Here is a 19167-nt window from a genome sequence, read left to right as displayed (position 1 = left end):
AAACGGAGCGGCTTACAACAACCCCTGCCCCACTGGGAAGGCCATGAGCAGGACTGGGTGCAACAGCTCTCTCCCAACCTGTGGTTTTCAGATGAAGACTGCCTTCTCTATTGCAGGTAAAAAGGTAAAGGTAAAGGGACCCCTGACCATTAGGTCCAGTCGTGACCGACTCTGGGGTTGTGGCGCTCATCTCACTTTACTGGCCGAGGGAGCCAGCGTACAGCTTCCGGGTCATGTGACCAGCATGACTAAGCTACTTCTGGTGAACCAGAGCAGTGCACGGAAACGCCGTTTACCTTCCCGCCAGAGCGGTACCTATTTATCTACTTGTACTTTGACGTGCTTTCGAACTGCTAGGTTTGCAGAAGCAGGGACCGAGCAACAGGAGCTCACCCCGTTGTGGGGATTCGAACCGCTGACCTTCTGATCGGCAAGTTCTAGACTCTGTGGTTTAACCCACAGCGCCACCCATGTCCCACCTATTGCAGGTAGCGCACAGGAATTCTGGCCATGAGCATTGGATAGCCTTTTCCACCATAAATTTGTCTAATCTTTTAAATTGTCCAAGTTGGTGGCATTTTATTTTCTCTGTCTTGAATCTTACAACATCCACAGTTGTAGAACTGTAGGCTTGAAAGGACCATGAGGGTTATCTATTCCAACCCCCTGCAAGGCAGAAATCTTTTGCCCAGCGTGGGGCTCACACCTGCCACCCAGAGATTAAGAGTCTCTGCCAACTGATCTAGAAAGATTCCAGCAATTAGGTCTTTAGTCACTGCGAGACCCTTCACAGACTGGTCAGAGCGTATGACACAGATATTCAGACCCTGCCTTTGAGCGTAATACGTCTTCCTTCTGCCACGACTTGCTGATCAAAGAATGAGCTCAGGACTTAAGGTCCTGGAAAACCTCAATTTGTGAGTAATTATATTTAAGTGTGCGTGAATTGTGCAACGCTCTATATATTTAGTCTTTGATATTAAATCTTTCAAACTTCTTAATTATATCTCCAGGGAAGTCGTTCTACTTAATGTCCACGCTTAAAGAGTTGAGCCAATCTGTTAAGAAAGAAATCACATCAAACTCCTCCACGCAAACGGAGGTTACCCCTGCAAGCCAGATTCCCCTGTTCCACTACAAAGAGCACTAACTCTCTCGTCACCATTTTTAAATGATTAAATTTGTCCTTTTGCTCTGGGCCCAGATCCCTGCATTTGCTGTCTTTGCGGTTTCTTTAAACTGTGACACCACAGAATGTGTTTACACTTTCAAAGGCTATGACTGCTGTCCAGCCAGCCAAAACAGCTTTTATGGGATTAGTTATGGGGTGTTAGGGGAAGGGTAGCCATGCCCCTTCTGGGGTAGTTGTCCATCTTTGGTCCCCACCCAGCACTCAGCTCCCACCTGTTTGTCCTAGTTGTCGTCAGCATGCAACAGCCACAACCCAGGAAATGACTTTGACTGGCCAGCAATACCAGGCGAGGGAAGCCAATTGGTTTCAAACCCTCAGTAAGTTAGGGATTTCCCCTGCATGCAAAGATAGGCTCCAGCAGATTGAGATGACAAGATCAACGGTAGGTTCAACGGTCAAGAAGGTGGTGTTCTAAGAATTCTAAGGTCCCAAATATAAATGTTCATAAATGTACAAGGCAAACACATACATAGGTATATAAACCACGTACCTGAAATAGTAAAGGGACCCCTGACTGTTAGGTCCAGTCGTGGCGGACTCTGGGGTGGTGGCGCTCATCTCGCTTTATTGGCCGAGGGAGCCGGCGTACAGCTTCCAGGTCATGTGGTCAGCATGACTAAGCTGCTTCTGGCGAACCAGAGCAGTGCACGGAAACGCCATTTACCTTCCCGCCAGGGCGGTACCTATTTATCTATTTGCACTTTGACATGCTTTCAAACTGCTAGGTTGGCAGGAGCAGGGACCAAGCAACGGGAGCTCACTCCGTCGCGGGGATTCGAACCGCCAACCTTCTGACCGGCAAGTCCTAGGCTCTGTGCTTTAACCCACAGCGCCACCCGCGTCCCTTCAACAGTCAAGAAGGTGGTGTTCTAAGGTCCCAAATATAAATGTTCATAAATGTACAATGCAAACACATGTATATAAACCACGTGCCTGAAATTATAGTACAGGAGAGCAACCCTGACTCTCCCAAATTGACCTCAATAAATTTCTCTGCAAGGAGGGAGAAAATGGGGAAAGCCTTCCCTTTGTCTTTTTGCTTATAAATCCTGTCTTAAGGGCATATTTGTGTATGAACAGGGCGAGCCTATGACCTGGATTCAGGAACTAAAGTAGTAACCATCACAAAAGAATGGCCGGGCTGCCCAGGTTATGCAATCAGTGACCATTATCAGGTATCCTGGCAGGCAGGATTTCTGCTGTACACCCGCCTCCTTCAGTGATGTATGTATGATTTTTTTGGCGGGGGGGGGGTCTTGAGCTACAGGGTGGGCAATTTCAAAAGTCTATATAAGGGCTTGCACACCATTGTTCAGGGTTCTCCTCCCTCCTGCGTGTGGTGAGTGGGGACCCTGTTGCAACTGTTTAATAAAGATCAGGCTTACTAGCTTCTTTGCTTCTCAATATACTCTGGTTGGCCTGTTATTTTCTCCTACAGATAGAGAACCTATTTAAAGACTCTATACGGGCTCTTAGATAGCCCATAAGGGAAAAGGAGCAGTATTTTTCTTATAACAGTGGTTTCTGCACGAGCTGTAGGTGGGAATCATCAGCTTGGGAAGGGAGCCCATCTTGGAATTTGCTGACACCAGCAGATGAATGTATAGCCTTGTTCTTGCCTCTGATGTTATTTTTGCTTTGCCTGATAAGGCCGCTGGTTAGTTACCAGATGGTAACTCTGTTTTTTATGTGACTTAATTTCTACGTATGCATAAAAGCTAAGGCAAGAGAATGTCTCTAGAAGTTTAAGCCTGTGGACTCCATTTTGCAGCCAAGTGATGCGTTCTTAAATGTCACAGTGGTGTGTTTTATTGAAGAAATCCCTCAGAGCTGCCCCTTACTGCAGAGATACCAAACACTTCACGAAGCCAACAGATGAGCACTTTTGTTTTTTATTGACTCGCCGGGTGAACACTGTTTGTGGATAGCAGTTACAGTACAAGGAAAAACAGGGAAACGGCCCCTTCCGTTTCCAACTAAGACAGCAGAATTCATAAACTTTTTGTCAGAGCTATATGCATTTCCGCAGTCAACATTTACTCATGTGTCAGTAACCTTTCCTGGTAGGAAACTCTACCCAACCTGCCCATGGAATGTCAGGCTTGAGAAAATAACAGCCACAGAAGTTAGGCGTCAGGCACAAGGGTAAAAAGGTTCAAATAAGACAAGCACTATTTATTGTTCCAATAGGATGACCGGGACACTTTTTGGACCTAGGTGATGTGAGAGACGTTTGAGAGCAAATAGAACGGCTTGGGGATGGAGGGGAAACGGGGAAAGGACTGTCATTTGGTCAGTTAAAAGCTCTCACTCAGCACAAGGTCAAAAGGGAATGCTAGCAGCATGTCTGTCAAAACTGGGACGGAGAAGTCAGATGAGGGTATGTTTGGGGAGACACTTTTGGCTCTTCAGAAAACGCCTCTCTCAAAACTCCACCGCCCTCCCCAACAACCTCACGGCAGACAAGGGGAATCAGTTGGCAAAAGTGCTCTTCACGGCGGCCACAATATGCTTGGCGCTGATCCCAAACGCATCCAGGAGTTCGCTGGGCTTCCCGCTGCGCGGCACGGCCGACACAGCCAGGCTCTGGACCAAGATGCCGGGTTCTCCGGAGACGGCGGCCGCCACAGCCTCGCCAAGACCTCCTAGAAAGAGAGAGGGAGAGTTTTGAAGCATGATCCATGAAAAAATAAAGAAAATATTAAGAATATCATATAGTAAAAGGCCAGAGGCATTCCTTTTAGGAATTTTAAATGACGATATTCTAAAAGACAAAACAATTTTTTTCTTATACGCAACGTCTGCAGCAAGAATCCTGGTGGCTAAGTACTGGAAAGGGAATCAGTTACCCACTAGGGGAGAGTGGATATGTAAGCTCTCAGAATACTCAGAATTAGCCAAATTGACAGACATAATAAGACAAAAACCAAAAAGTGAAGTAAAAAAAGAATGGGAGTGCCTAATAGAATACCTCAAAAGTCAAGGTTTGAGGGCAGAAATCTGGCTGAGTCTGGAATAACCTTGTGAAGTGAAAGGATAAGAAAGAGGGATTTATATCTAGATGTTAGGATAGAGATGATAAAGAAAACAGGAAAACAGGAAGACACAATGAGAGAGGAGGTGCTGTGGGATTGGTGGAAGTCAATGTCTTGTTGTTTTAGTGTCTATAATATTAACTTGTAAGATATGGATTTTTGTTGTTGTTTTTGTTGTTTTTTTAGTTTTCGAATGTTGATTTTTGTGTGTTGTGTATTGTTATTTTTTGATATAATAATAATAATAATAATAATAATAATAATAATAATAATAATAATATCTTTATTGTCATTGCCCTCTCTCGGGGACAACGAAATTACTTTCGTGTTGTTGTGTGGAAATTACTAATAAAATTTATTTAAAAAGCAAAAAAAAAAAAAAAAAAAGGAAGAGAGAGGGAAGAATCAATATATCAATATCCAGAGCACACGACCGTTGAAGGAGGGCAGCAGGACGAAGTCAAGAAATGTGCCAGGAATTGATGGGAATTGATGTGCCGTTCCAGGTGCCCCGCTCCACAGCCGCAACCCGCTTACCCTCCTTGTAGTGGTCCTCCACGGTGATGATTCGGCCTCCGGTGGCTCTGGCACTGGAGATGATGGTGGCGGCATCCAAGGGCTTGATTGTAAAGGGGTCGATGACCCGGATGTGGGTGCCTAAAGAGGAAACAAAAGGCTGGTGGGAAGGAGCATTTGGGGCAGGGCGGAGAGGAGAGATGCCATCAACACCCCAAACCTCCGGCGAGACCTGCAGCCGTCCGTTATTCCTGCCTCGCAGGTGGCTTGGACTAGATCCGGGACATCCAACTCCCAAGAAGAAGAAGAGTTTGGATTTGATATCCCACTTTATCACTACCCGAAGGAGTCTCAAAGCGGCTCACATTCTCCTTTCCCTTCCTGCCCCACAACAAACACTCTGTGAGGTGAGTGGGGCTGAGAGACTTCAAAGAGGTGTGACTGGCCCAAAGTCACCCAGCAGCTGCATGTGGAGGAGCGGGGAAGCAAACCCGGTTCACCAGATTACGAGTCTACTGCTCTTAACCACTACACCACACTGGCTCCCAAGAGACTGCGATCTACTCCCAGAAAAAAACCTGCCACTGATCTACCCAATTTTTTTGAGGGAGGAGATCAGAGTTGTTGAGCTTCCTTTACGGGTGGCAAACCAAAATTGTTGATCTTTTTGAAGGGGGGGGGCAGGTCAAAGTTGTTGACACGGTAAGGGTGCAGAATTGAAATACCGTATTTTTCGCTCTGTAAGACGCACTAAAAAGTAAGGGGGTGTGTGCGTCTTATGGAGCGAATGCAGGTAGGAGGCTCTGCTCAGCGCTCCCTTTAAAGAGCCGTGTGGAGCGTGTGTGCGGCTCTTGGGGGCTTTTCCCCGAAGAGGGACAAGGGCAGCCCGTCACTGCCCTTCTCCCTCCTCGGGGAAAAGCCTGCAAGCGTTCTTTAAAGCAGTGTTTCCCAACCGGTGTTCCGCGGCACACTAGTGTGCCGTGAGACACCGGCTGGTGTGCCGTGGGAGGGAGGCGGGCGAGTCGGGCGGCGAGAGGCGGCGGCGGCGAGGATCCGCGTCGAGCCGGGGGCGGCTCCGCGGTGCTGGTGCCGAGCGGCGGGGCAGCGCGCGCAAAAGGGAGGAGCGCGAGACAGCGGAGGAGGAGGAGGCCGGCATGTCCGGGCAGCAGCAGCAACAGCAGCAGCAGCAACTCCCGGCGACGGCTCCTCCTCCGCCCGCTATCGCCGCCACCACCACAACAGCCGCCGCCGCCGCCTCAGCTGTCACCGTCCCTCAATCCCTCGCTCTGCTGCCTCCTCCCACCCCGGCAAGGGGAAGGGAAAAAACTTTCACTTTTGTGCGTCCCTCCCGGCGTGACGCTGCGCGCTGACGTCACGGGGCGGGGCTTTAATGGTGGTGTGCCGCGAGATTTTTTCCCGGTAAACAGGTGTGCCGTTGCCCAAAAACGTTTGGGAAACACTGCTTTAAAGGGAGCACTGAGCAGAACCCGGGATGCACACAGGCTCTGCTCAGCGCTCCCTTTAAAGAATATTTTTTCCCTTGCATTCCCCCTCTAAAAACTAGGTGCGTCTAATGGTCAGGTGCGTCTTATGTGGCGAGAAATACGGTGAATCACTCACCATCAACACAACCGCTAACAGACCAACACAGCGCTACAGCAAATTAATAAGGAAGGAACGCTAAACACAGCACAGGGGAAGACCGAATGGGACGGAGACATTTTTATAGACGTGAGAGATAAGGATCCTGTCGATCGGGGTCAACCAATTGGACACCCCTGGACTAGGGGAATGATGGGGTCCTCTCCAACGCTCCCGTTCCGATTACCTTGCTTGGCCAGCTCATCAGCAGCTGTGAGGGCCTCGTGGAGGGTGACTCCTGCCCCAATGACAGTCACCTTGTCCGCATCGTTCTTACGCACAACCTATAGGGACACGGAAAACGACTTGTCAGCCAACAAACTAGAACTGTTATATCCCCAAACAGAGATGGCTAGGCTTTAGCCCTGCAGGTATTTGGACTGCAACTCCCATCATTTCTGGCTATTGGTCATGCCAGCTAGGGCTGATGGGAGCTGAAGTCCAAAACATCTGGAAGGCAGAAGGCTGGTGAAGTCGGGTACTAGTAGTTGACACATGCATGGCTCCGTAATTCAAGTATTCCTGCATACCCTTTTCGGTCTGGTATATGGACATTTTTTGGGCTTCAGACATCTGAAGGCAGCCCTGTTTAGGGAAGCTTTTAATGTTTAACAGACCACTGTATTTTATTATTTTGTTGGAAGCCACCCAGAGTGGCTGGGGAAAAATAATACCGTATTTTTCACTCTATAAGGCACACTTTTCCCCTCCTAAAAAGTAAAGGGAAATGTGTGTGCGTCTTAAGGAGCGAATGTAGGCTGCAAGGCTAAGCCAGAAGCCTCCGCAGAGCAGTGGGGAGCCATCATCCCGCTGCCCTGCAGAGGCTTCGCGGGGCTATCCCTGGCCTTTGCAGGAGGTGGGGGAAGGGATGGAGCGCGCAGCTCTGTCCCTTCCACCTCCCAGGAAAGCCCCCAAGAGCAGCGCTCCCTTTAAAGAGCGCGCGGCTCTTGCGGGAGGTGGGGGAAAAGCCAGGAGGCTTGCTTTCGCTGAAGCGAGGAGAGCAAGAGGGATCGGTGCGCACCGATCCTGCTTGCTCTCCTGGCTTCAGGGATAGCCCCGCAAAGCCTCCAGAGCGAAGAGAGAGGAGCGCTCCCTCTTAGGTCAGGAGGCTTTGCGTTGCTTCCTTATTTCTTGCTTCCCTCCCCTAAAAACTAGGTGCATCTTATGGTCCCGTGCGTCTAATAGAGTGAAAAATACGATGGTATTATTATTGTTGTTGTTGTTGTTATTGTTATCATTATTAGGCTTCAGAAGATCTGTTTGTTGCAGCCTTGGTGCTTGGAACAGTGTTTACCAAATTTGGGTCTCCCGCTGTTTTTGGACTACAATTCCCATCATTCCTGACCACTGCTGCTGTTAGCTAGAGATGATGGGAGTTGTAGTCCAAAAACAGCTGGAGGGCCAAGTTTGGGAAGCCCTGCCCTAGAACATGGGGAGACAATGCCCCACCAATTAAGTCCTATGCTGCCTGCAACAATATCGCCTCTAAAATTCACAGCCTTGGGGGGGGGGGACTAGGTGACCCCTGGGTCTCTTCCAACTCTACAATTCCACGATTCTGGACCGGCACAGCTTTGTGGTGTCAATGTGTGAATGAGACAACAGTGTGGAGAAGAGGGGTTTGAATTTTTTTAGGCACTGGGGAATATTCTGGGGTGAGCGGGACTGGAGTAAAAGGATGAGCTCCACTTGAACCAGACCAGTTACAGATAGGTAGCCGTGTTGGTCTGCCATAGTCAAAATAAAAAAAATCTTGATGTCAGATTTAATCACAAAACAGAGAAACCAGTAGGAGAACACTTCAATCTCCCAGGACATTCTATACAAGATCTCAAAGTAGCTGTTTTACTACAAAGGAATTTCAGAAATAGACTGGAAAGAGAAGCTGCTGAATTGCAACTCATTACCAAACTTAAAACAATGGAGAGACCTGGTCTGAACAAAGACATTGGATTCTTATCTCATTATACATGACTAAGCCATTTCTCACCTTCTCACCCCTTGCCTTTTCCTGTAAGACCTATTGCAGTCGTTAAGAGTCGTCAACAGGCTCATCTCAGCTATCTGCCAATCACCCATTCCCACCACCCTTCTGAGTAATACCCCTCCCCACCTTCTCACTATATAGAAGGATCTGGCAAGTTCTGTTTCAGTGTATCTGAAGAAGTGTGCATGCACACGAAAGCTCATACCAAGAACTAACTTAGTTGGTCTTTAAGGTGCTACTGGAAGGATTTTTTTTATTTGAACCAGACCGTTGGCACTTAAAATCAAAATGGTTGGTTGTTGGTGCTGACCTTTAAAGCCCTAAACGGCCTCGGTTCAGTATACCTGAAGGAGCGTCTCCACCCCCATCGTTCTACCTGGACGCTGAGGTCCAGCGCAGAGGGCCTTCTGGCGGTTCCCTCATTGTGAGAAGCCAAGTTACAGGGAACCAGGCAGAGGGCCTTCTTGGTAGTGGCACCCGCCCTGTGGAACGCCCTCCCACCAGATGTCAAAGAGAACAACAACTACCAGACTTTTAGAAGACATCTGAAGGCAGCCCTGTTTAGGGAAGCTTTTAATGTTTAATAGACTATTGTATTTTAATACTCTGTAGGAAGCCGCCCAGAGTGGCTGGGGAAACGCAGCCAGATGGGCAGGGTAATAATAATAATAATAATAATAATAATAATAATAATAATAATAATAATAATAATACCCCGCCCATCTGGCTGAGTTTCCCCAGCCACTCTGGGCGGCTCCCGGTCGAGTGTTAAAAACAACACAGCATTAAATACTAAAAACTTCCCTGAATAATAATAATTATTATTATTATTATTATTATTATTATTATTATTGGGGCAGAGCAGCTTTTAAATTGAGGGACGAAAGCTGACGAGGGTCCTGTTTGGAACGACTCTTCTCCCCTCAAAATGCAGACGGCGAAACAGATGAAAAATCAAATCACACCCTTTACCTTGGCATGGCCAATCCCGAACTTTTCGTCCTGAGAGTAGAGGACAGGAGTCTCTGGGCGGCTGGTTCGAATGAAGCATATCCCCTGAAGGAGCAAAGATCACATTTCAACGAAAGGAAGGCAGCAGGGCTCCCACTTTGTGTTTACACACGTCCTGGAGCACGACAGGGTCAGGCACGAGGGGTCAAAGATCTGCAGAAGCTCCAGGGTTGCGCTGATAAAAACACAGAGTTTGCCTGGACTGTGCAAAAGCGCAGAAAGAACGATGCACTTCCAGAAACTGGAAGAAGACACCTGGAGATCTGACTAATGTTATCGTGCAACCTCCACCCCAGCGAGCTGTTGCAGATAATACAATGGTGGTTGGTTTAATCACGGCTGGAGAGGGGGAGGCAGCCGATACGAAGGAAGTTGAGCAGTTGGGGGAGTGGTGCAGGAAAAACAACTCACTCCTTAACTTGAAGAAAACAAAAGTGATTATTGTGGACTTTAAGGTACAGAGACCCCTGACCATTAGGTCCAGTCGTGACTGAATCTGGGGTTGCGGCGCCCATCTCACTTTACTGGCCGAGGGAGCCGGCGTACAGCTTCCGGATCATGTGGCCAGCATGACTAAGCCGCTTCTGGCAAACCAGAGCAGCGCACGGAAATGCCATTCACCTTCCCGCCAGAGTGGTACCTATTTATCTACTTGCACTTTGACGTGCTTTCGGACTGCTAGGTGGGCAGGAGCAGGGACCGAGCAACGGGAGCTCACCCCGTCACGGGGATTCGAACCGTTGACCTTCTGATCGGCAAGTCCTAGGCTCTGTGGTTTAACCCACAGCGCCACCCGCGTCCCATTGTGGACTTTAGGAAATGTAAATTGAATATTCAGCCACTCATTATTGAGGGGAAGTGCATGGAACAGGTCTCGGCGTTTTGATTTCTGGGAATGGAGTTGAGAGATGACCTAACCTGGGGAGAAAACATTAAAGATCTGATGAAGAGAGCACAGCGGAGGTTATATTTTCTGAGAATCCTCCGGAAAAACAATCTCTCAAAGGACCTGTTGATGACATTTTACCATTGTACTGTGGAGAGTTGTATTAACTTATGGTCTGTGTGTGTGGTTTGGGAGCTGCACAGTCAGGGGAAAAACAACGCTGTCCAGGGTTGTAAAGACTGCGGAGAGAATAATTGGGTGCACTCTTCCCACCTTGGATCAAATCTACGCTTCCAGGTGTCACAAGAAAGCTGCAGAGATAGCGCAGGATAGTGCGAACCCCGGAAATGATCTCTTTCAGCTTCTGCCTTCTGGAAGAAGGTCCAGGGTTATAAAGACTAGGACTAGCCGCCTGAGAAACAGTTTCTACCCAAATGCGATTTTGGTTTTAAACGCAGTGTAAGGTAGTCTCGATGGGAGTATATTGTATTTAATTATGGGGTATCAGAGTTTTATGGGGGCTAACCAGGCTGGGATAGCTGGGATAACAGGCTTGTTGGTTTTGAATGTCTGATGTAGATTTTTTCAATTTCATTGTTCCGTATGGGACAATGAAAACAAAGATTATCGTATCGTATCGTTGTGGCTTCATTGTAGGAGTGGGGGGGCTCAGGGCCAAATGGGGCCCCCCAAGCATTGCAATGTGCTTTTGACTGGCTGGGATGGGTTCCTGAACTCTGATCGTGCCTCTTGCTTCCCTGGGTAGAGAGGGGTGTGTCAGTACACGCACAAACCAGCCTCCTGCAAAATTAACATCCCTTGCTCCACCCACTTCCGCTTCCAGCCCCGCCCACAACCGGTGTGTGGCCCCCAAAAAGCTGCCCCCGAAGGGAATGCGGCCCTCGGCTGAAAAAGACCCCTGATTTGCACAATGTGCTTTGCGACAGCCAACACTTGGAAGCACTTGTCAGAAGGTGCCAATAGCGATACAGTGGTACCTTGGTTCTCAAACTTAATCCGTTCGGAAGTCCGTTCTTAAACCAAAGCGTTCTTAAACCAAGGCACACTTTCCCATAGAAAGTCATGCAAAACGGATTAATCCGTTCCAGACTTTCAAAAACCCCTAAAACAGCAAGTTAACATGGTTTTTACTATCTAACGAGATCACCGATCCACAAAATGAAAGAAATAAACGATGCACTGCAGTCGCACAATCAATCCATCAGTAACTGAACTGGGTTCCACACAGTCACAAAAACAAACAAAAAGAGCCGCAAAAACAAAAACGCAAAATAAATAGCAAAAACAGAAGTGTAGCACTCAAATCGGAAGAGTAACACTCAAAACGGAGCATGTTCGGCTTCCGAAAAAAGTCCGCAAACTGGAACGCTTACTTCCGAGTTTGCAGTGTTTGGGTTCCAAGTTGTTTGAGTACCAAGGCGTTTGAGAACCAAGGGACCTCTGTAAATTGGGATTTCGGAGAGTTGTGGTTTCCCCTTCCACTTCCCGGCGACAATGTTTTAACCAGATGTAGGCAGCCCCGCTTACCTTGGTGTTTGCAGCCAGAAGGACAGCATGCTCAGTGGACACAGCGTCGCTGGGGTAGAAGACGGTGCAGCCCGGAATGGTCCTGAACATGGCGATGTCCTCCAAGGCCATCTGAGAAGGTCCATCCTCACCTGGGGAGGCAGCGGGAACAGCGTGACCCTCCAGGCGCACGCCAGAGAAAGCACAGGAGCTCATGCCATGCCAAGGGAGGGAAAGACAACCACAACAGCGCCTCCTGGTGCTACAGTTCCTGCACTGCCGGGGGTTGGGCTAGATGGCCACTGGGGTTCCCTTCCAACCTTACGCTTCTGCGCAAATTGTGCAATGCAGCTCTGTACCTCCACTCGGATTTAGTACATGGCTGCTCAACCAAGTAGGGGGAACCTCTGGTTGCGAACGGGATCCTTTTCAGAGGCCCGTTCGCAACATGGAAAGAACGCAAACTGAAGTGTCGTAACTGCGCACGTGCGCAGCACGATTTGGCGCTTGTGCGCAGCATAACTTAGTGCCTCTGCGTATGCAGCGAAACCCGGAAGTAACCAGGCAGGAGGGCCTTCTCGGTGGTGGCACCCGCCCTGTGGAACACCCTCCCATCCGATGTCAAAGAGAACAACTACCAGACTTTTAGAAGACACCTGAAGGCAGGGAAGCTTTTAATGTTTAATAGACTATTGTAGTTTAATATTTTGTTGGAAGCCGCCCAGAGTGGCTGGGGAAACCCAGCCAGATGGGCGGGGTATAAATAAATAATAAATTATTATTATTATTAAGCATCCGAAGCAGAACACAAGTGTAGCATCCACAGCCCCCTCCCCCACCGCCCCGAGGTGGTGTGTTAACATGCTGGGATAGCAGGAGTTAGGCCCCCCTCACCCCAGCGCTTTAACTGCTCTGCTCCGCTCCAAATTAGTTCAAAGCAAATCACAAACCGGAAGATGCAATGAGTCAACTCAGATTATCAAACCACAAAAACACTCCGAGCAGGTACAGTTTGGCAATTCTCAGCCTAACCTACCTGGCAGGACCGAAGATAAAAGGGGAGATGGGGGGAGATGGCAAAGTACAGAGTCTTGGACCCCTGGGGGGGAAAGCAGGGTACAAAGGGAAGAAGAGCTTAATCCTCACAGCCAAGAAGAAGAGATGGAGAGAGAAGCAACCAGGAACGTAAACCAGGGAATCAGCCAGAAACGCCACCACACCCTACTTTTAACAACTTGGGACCTGAAGGAGCGTCTCCACCCCCATCGTTCTGCCCGGACACTGAGGTCCAGATCCGAGGGCCTTCTGGCGGTTCCCTCCCTGCGAGAAGTGAGGTTACAGGGAACCAGGCAGAGGGCCTTCTCGGTGGTGGCGCCCACCCTGTGGAACGCCCTCCCACCAGATGTCAAGGAAATAAACAACTATCTGACTTTTAGAAGACATCTGAAGGCAGCCCTGTTTAGGGAAGCTTTTATTGACTGAAGTTTTAACATATTTTTAATATTTTGTTGGAAGCCGCCCAGAGTGGCTGGGGAAACCCAGCCAGATGGGCAGGGTATGAATAAAATTATTATTATTATTATTATTATTATTATTATTATTATTATTATTATTAGAACCAGAAGGGATGCGGGTGGCGCTGTGGGTTAAACCACAGAGCCGAGGACTTGCCGATCAGAAGGTCGGCGGTTCGAATCCCCTCGACAGGGTGAGCTTTCGTTGCTCAGTCCCTGCTCCTGCCAACCTAGCAGTTCGAAAGCACATCAAAGTGCAAGTAGATAAATAGGTACCGCTCCGGCAGGAAGGTAAACGGTGTTTCCGTGCGCTGCTCTGGTTCGCCAGAAGTGGCTTAGTCATCCTAGCCACATGACCCGGAAGCTGTACGCCGGCTCCCTTGGCCAGTAAAGCGAGATGAGCGCCACCACCCCAGAGTTGGCCACGACTGGACCTAACAGTCAGGGGTCCCTTTAACTTTACCTCCAAGATTGCCATACCCCAGAGATGCCCCCAATTTGATTGCTGGGACTGGCACTCTTACAGGTGCCAATTCTGCATTTGTAATAACAAGATATTTTAGTGCAGAAGCACATAGACTTCGGAACTCCCTGCCTATTGATGTCAGGCAGGAGATTTCACTGTACTCTTTTTTGGTGGCTGCCAAAACCAATTTTCTTTAGACAGGCCTATTCAGGTGCTTGTCTAAAGTTTTGTTCTGCTGTTATTGTGACTTCTGAAAATCTTAAAACTACCGTTCCCAATTCTTCTGATGGATAAATTTGTTGCTTTCTATTTTTTTGCAAACCGCTTTGAGGCTTTTCCACAATCGAGCGGTGTATCCTTTTTATGAAGAAAGCAATAATAAATACCTTGGTTTACAACTGTAATCCGTTCCGGAGGTCCGTTTGTAAACCAAAACAGGTTGTAACCCAAGGCATGCATTCGCCAATAGGGGGTCCCAAAAAATTTTGTTCGTAATCCAAAAAAAAAGGTTGCAAACGAGACACGCACTTATGGGTTTGACTTGTTTGTAATCCAAGACATTTGCAAACCAAGGTACCACTGTACCTTCCGGTCAGTGGTGCCCTCCTGATGTTTTTCACAGGAAAATGCAAACAAATCATTTTGCCATCCCAGGAGATATATATATTAAAAAATACGAAACGGGAAAGCACACGAGAGAAACCTCCCGCTACAAGAGACTTCTCCCCTCAAAAGCTAGTCACTGATAACCAATGTCAGTTCATTTACGGCAAAATAATTTTCACCCCAGTGCTTTTCTTTTTTTAAAAAAAATCGTTTTTATTGATTTTCTAATAAAAAAACATCCAATTACCGTATTTTGCGCCCCATAGGACGCTCCGGCCCATAGGACGCACCCAGGTTTTTTTTTGGGGGGGGGCTGGAAGAACCAGGTCGGGGAACAGTGGGAAGGCACGCTCTGCCTCCCCGCTGTCTCCCGAGCTTGTGGGGCTGGCGATGGGGAGAAGTGCGCTGATCCTGGGACTGCAGGCAGCTCTGCGCCGCCATCCGGAGCGGGGCGGGACTTCGTCCCCGGCTCCCGGTGGCCGCGCAGAGCTGCGCTGATCCTGGGACTGCAGGCAGCTCTGCGCAGCCATCGCAGCCGGTCTCCCGAAGGTTGCGCAGAGCTTCCTGAAGCCTGGAGAGCGAGAGGGGTCGGTGCGCACCGACCCCTCTCGCTCTCCAGGCTTCAGCGAAAGCCTGCATTCGCCCCATAGGACGCACCCAGATTTCCCCTTCATTTTTGGAGGGGAAAAAGTGCGTCCTATAGGGCGAAAAATACGGTAATATATCCAATCATAATATTCCAATTAAAATAAAAAAGACCAAATTATAGTCCAAATTACATTTATGCCCCTGTGCTTTTCTGAAACTACAAAGATAGAAGGGGATGCACCTTAAAAGGGGAAAACGAGAGAAAAAACAGGATGGGAGTAAGGAACTCTTGCTTAGGTGGAGGAATGGGGCACCGGGGGCCACATAATGTGAGGCCGGGGGCCGCATCCAGCTCGCTGGGCCATTGTTGACCAGGAACCGCCTCTCAGCCGCACCGACCTCGCAAGGCTGTTGTAAGTGGACTTTTCCAATTTCCAAAAATTGGAAAAGTGGTATAATACCGACAAAAACAGAGTGGCTTGCCAAATTACTGGAGTATTACAATATATCCGAAACAATGGGAGAAATTGGAAGGATCTCAAAAGAGAAGATGGACAGGGGTTGGATGGTGTTTAAAGGATACTTGCAAAACCATATTGAAAAATCAGAACTCCTATTAGAATAAACAAGTTCCGTTATAAACGCTGAAACACTAAATAAGATGGATAACAATGTGACAGAAAAAGAAGCAGAAAGTTGGTTTTAAAAGTGTGTGAAAGAAAGTAATAGAAGTGGAAAGAAATTGCAGTTGAGTAGATTGGAAGTCTAACACAAGGTGATGGGAAAAGGAAGTACCGTATTTTTCGCCCTATAGGACGCACTTTTTCCCCTCCAAAAATGAAGGGGAAATCTGGGTGCGTCCTATGGGGCGAATGCAGGCTTTTGCTGAAGCTTGGAGAGCGAGAGGGGACGCCTCTCGCTCTCCAGGCTTCAGGGAGACATCCGCAGCCTAGGCAGCCCTACGGGAGGTCCCGCAGGGCTGTCTAGGCTGCGGATAGCAGCCTGCCGCCCGGTGGGCGGGGCGCTCTGAAGCAGAGCGCCCCCCACGCCGGGCAGACATCCGCAGCGTGGGGAGCCTTGCAGGAGTTCCCGGCAAGGCTCCCCATGCTGCAGATAGCAGCCTGCCGCCCCGCGGGGGGGGGGCACCCTGATGCAGAGCGCCCCTCCTGCGGGGCAGACATCGGCCAGCCCCACAAGCTTGGGGAACAGCAGGGAGGTGCAGCGCCGCCATCCCGCTGTTCCTCGACCTGGTTCTGTTTCCCCGACCTGCTTTTGGGGGGGAAATAAAGGGAAAATTTTTTTCCTTTATTTCCCCTCCAAAAAACTAGGTGCGTCCTATGGGACGGAGCGTCCTATGGGACGAAAAATACGGTATGTGTGGGATTGAGTGTGGGTATGTATGAATATTTTTAAGAGCTGTATGAAATGTATGTTTGTTTGTATATTCGTAATATGTATGTAGTAATGTTGAATTATTTTGATAAAATAAATATGTTTAATTTTAAAAAAAAAATTAAAAATTTAAAAATTTAAAAAAGCAAGGTTGTTGTAATGAAAGAGCGGTGGGGAAAAGAAAGAACCGCGAATGCCCCCCTCAAGCTCCTCTGAGACAAGGAAGGCCGTAAGTGCTATGAGTAAGGCAGGCAGGCCTTGCGCATCAGGCCCCATACATACCGATGGAAACCCCACAGTGGGACCCACACAGCTTGATGTTGGCGTGGGAAATGGCCGCCATCCGGATGTGGTCGAACGCCCGGGTGAAGAACGCCGCAAAGGAGCTGGCAAAGGGGATCATGCGGTTCCTGGCAGCACAGCCAAGGGCCACGCTGACCTGCACAGCGCAAAACAAGGTTAGCAGCAGCAGCAATAATAATAATAATAAGAGTAATAATAAGAGTACAGTGGTAACTCTGGTTGCGAACGGGATCCATTCTGGAGGCCCGTTCGCAACCTGAAAAAAACACAAGCCACATCTGCGCAGGTCGCGATTTGCCGCTTCTGCACATGCGCGTGACGTCATTTTGCACATTTTGCACATCTGCGCATGTGCGAGCAGCAAAACCCAGAAGTAACACATTCCGTTACTTCCAGGTCGCTGTGGGACGCAACCTGAAAACGCACAACCTGAAGCAAACGTAACATGAGGTATGACTGTAGTAATAACTTGGGAAGACAGGCGAATTAATGCTGGATGAAGCAAAGATCACCAGTGTTGAAGCAATGATTCTTCAACATCAGCTTCGTTGGACTGGTCATGTTGTGCAGATGACTGAGGATCGTCTTCTAAAGCAACTGCTCTAGTCCAAACTTAAAAATGGAAAGCGTAATGCTGGTGGTCAACAAAAGAGGTTTAAAGACTTGTCTCAAAGCAAATTTTAAAAAATGTAGTATAAACACCAACAATTGGGAAACTCTTGCTGTGAGTGCTCCTGTTGGAGAACAGCCTTTCCCAAAGGTGTCATGGGCTTTGAGGACACTCGAACTCAGGACGCAAGGGAGAAACGTGCTTAGAGGAAGGCACACTTGGCAAATCCACACCGTGATCAACTCCCGCGTGGAAACCAATGCCCCCACTGTGGAAGGAGGTATGGATCCAGAATTGGCCTCCATAGTCACTTACGGACTCATTGTTAAGACCGTGTTTATGGAAGACAATGGGATCGCCAAAGAAGTAGTAATAATAATATTTTTTTACTTGTACCCCACCTATCTGACTGGGTTTCCCCAGCCACTCTGCGCCGCTTCCAACAGAATTTATTATTGTCAATTTGTTCCCATGTCGCATTCAAGGGTCTCAGGCTGGTGTTTGAAACCCTAAACCCCTCAAGGCCCCATATATATGAAAGACCATCTCCTTCCCGACAGACCCTCTCAGGTGCTGAGTTTGGTGGAAGGGACCCTCTTGGCAATTCCTCCGCCCTCACGAGGCTCAGGGTAGTAGCAGCCTGGAAGAGGGTCTTCTCTGTGGTGGCCCCAAAGCTACTCAACTCCCTCCTCACAGAGGTGAGCCTGGCGCTGTCACTGGACAGCTTCTGGAGCGTGCTGAAGAAGCACCTCTTTGCCCTGACCTATGGCAGGTCCCAGGGATGAGGGTGGTGCTGTGGGTTAAACCACAGAGCCTAGGACTTGCCGATCAGAAGGTTGGCGGTTCGAATCCCTGCGATGGGGTGAGCTCCCGTTGCTCGGTCCCTGCTCCTGCCAACCTAGCAGTTCAAAAGCACGTCAAGTGCAAGTAGATAAATAGGTACCACTCTGGCGGGAAGGTAAACTGGTTGGCCAGAAGCGGCTTAGTCATGCTGGCCACATGATCCGGAAGCTGTACGCCAGCAAACTCGACCAATAAAGCGAGATGAGTGCCGCAACCCCAGATTTGGTCACGACTGGACCTAATGGTCAGAGGTCCCTTTACCTTTATGGCAGGTCCCACCTTGTTTCTGTGGCTGTATGCTGTTTGGAATTGTTTTTAATGCTATAATAATAAGTGGCTTGGGCACTCAGCCAGATGGGTGGGATATAATATAATATAATATAATATAATATAATATAATATAATATAATATAATATAATATAATATAATAATAATTCATTTTATTACTTACCCTATTTTTCTGTGTAGAAGACACCCCCATGTATAAGACGCCCCCCATTTTGGGGGACTCCAAATTAAGAAAACACCCCTCAGCATTACCTGTGTATAAGACGAGCCCCAATTTTAAACCTAATTTATTTGATAAAAAACCCTAGTCTTATACACGGAAAAACGTGGTATATGCCACTCATCTGGCTGCATATAATATTAACAACACTGTTTAACAGCAACCATTAAAAACTTCCTTCTTCAGATGTCTTCTAAAACTTATACAGTCATACCTCGGGTTACAGCCACTTCAGGTTGCGATTTTTCGGGTTGCGGACTACCAAAACCCGGAAGTACCAGAACAGGTTATTCTGGGTTTCGGCAGTCGTGCATGCGCAGAAGCGCTAAATCGTGCTTTGCGCATGTGCAGAAGCACCAAATGTAAACGTGCGCAGACGCACAGACGTGGGTTGCGAACACTGCGGGGTGCGAATGTGCATCCCGCACGGATCACGTTCGCAACCCGAGTGTCCATGTGTAGTTATTTATCTCCTAGACACCTGATGGGAGGGTGTTCCACAGGACAGGTGCCACTACCAAGAAGGCCCTGCAAATTCGCT

At 48.4% G+C, this 19167-nt stretch overlaps 1 protein-coding gene and 2 long non-coding RNA genes across 3 annotated transcripts in view; 1 reads left to right on the top strand and 2 right to left on the bottom strand.

Annotated features, from left to right (window-relative positions):
- Positions 1–19167, top strand: part of LOC310713254 — a 182265-nt gene that overhangs the window by 7421 nt on the left and 155677 nt on the right. The window lies entirely within an intron of this gene.
- Positions 1–19167, bottom strand: part of LOC310713272 — a 204401-nt gene that overhangs the window by 164095 nt on the left and 21139 nt on the right. The gene's annotated exons all lie outside the window — the stretch shown is intronic.
- Positions 3069–19167, bottom strand: part of LOC310713052 (transketolase-like protein 2) — a 35666-nt gene continuing 19567 nt past the window's right edge. The window contains exons 10-15 of the mRNA XM_083516739.1: positions 16644–16800; positions 11817–11947; positions 9344–9427; positions 6572–6668; positions 4765–4884; positions 3069–3837 (exon numbers count right to left, since the gene is read on the bottom strand). Of these exons, the coding sequence (XP_083372865.1) occupies positions 3665–3837; positions 4765–4884; positions 6572–6668; positions 9344–9427; positions 11817–11947; positions 16644–16800 (762 nt within the window). The 3' untranslated portion in view covers positions 3069–3664. The remainder of the gene's footprint in view (positions 3838–4764; positions 4885–6571; positions 6669–9343; positions 9428–11816; positions 11948–16643; positions 16801–19167) is intronic.

The sequence above is a fragment of the Podarcis liolepis genome (assembly GCF_965112155.1).
Source record: "Podarcis liolepis genome assembly, chromosome: 8".
NCBI lineage: Eukaryota > Metazoa > Chordata > Lepidosauria > Squamata > Lacertidae > Podarcis > Podarcis liolepis.
This window is presented reverse-complemented; position numbering and strand designations above follow the sequence as displayed.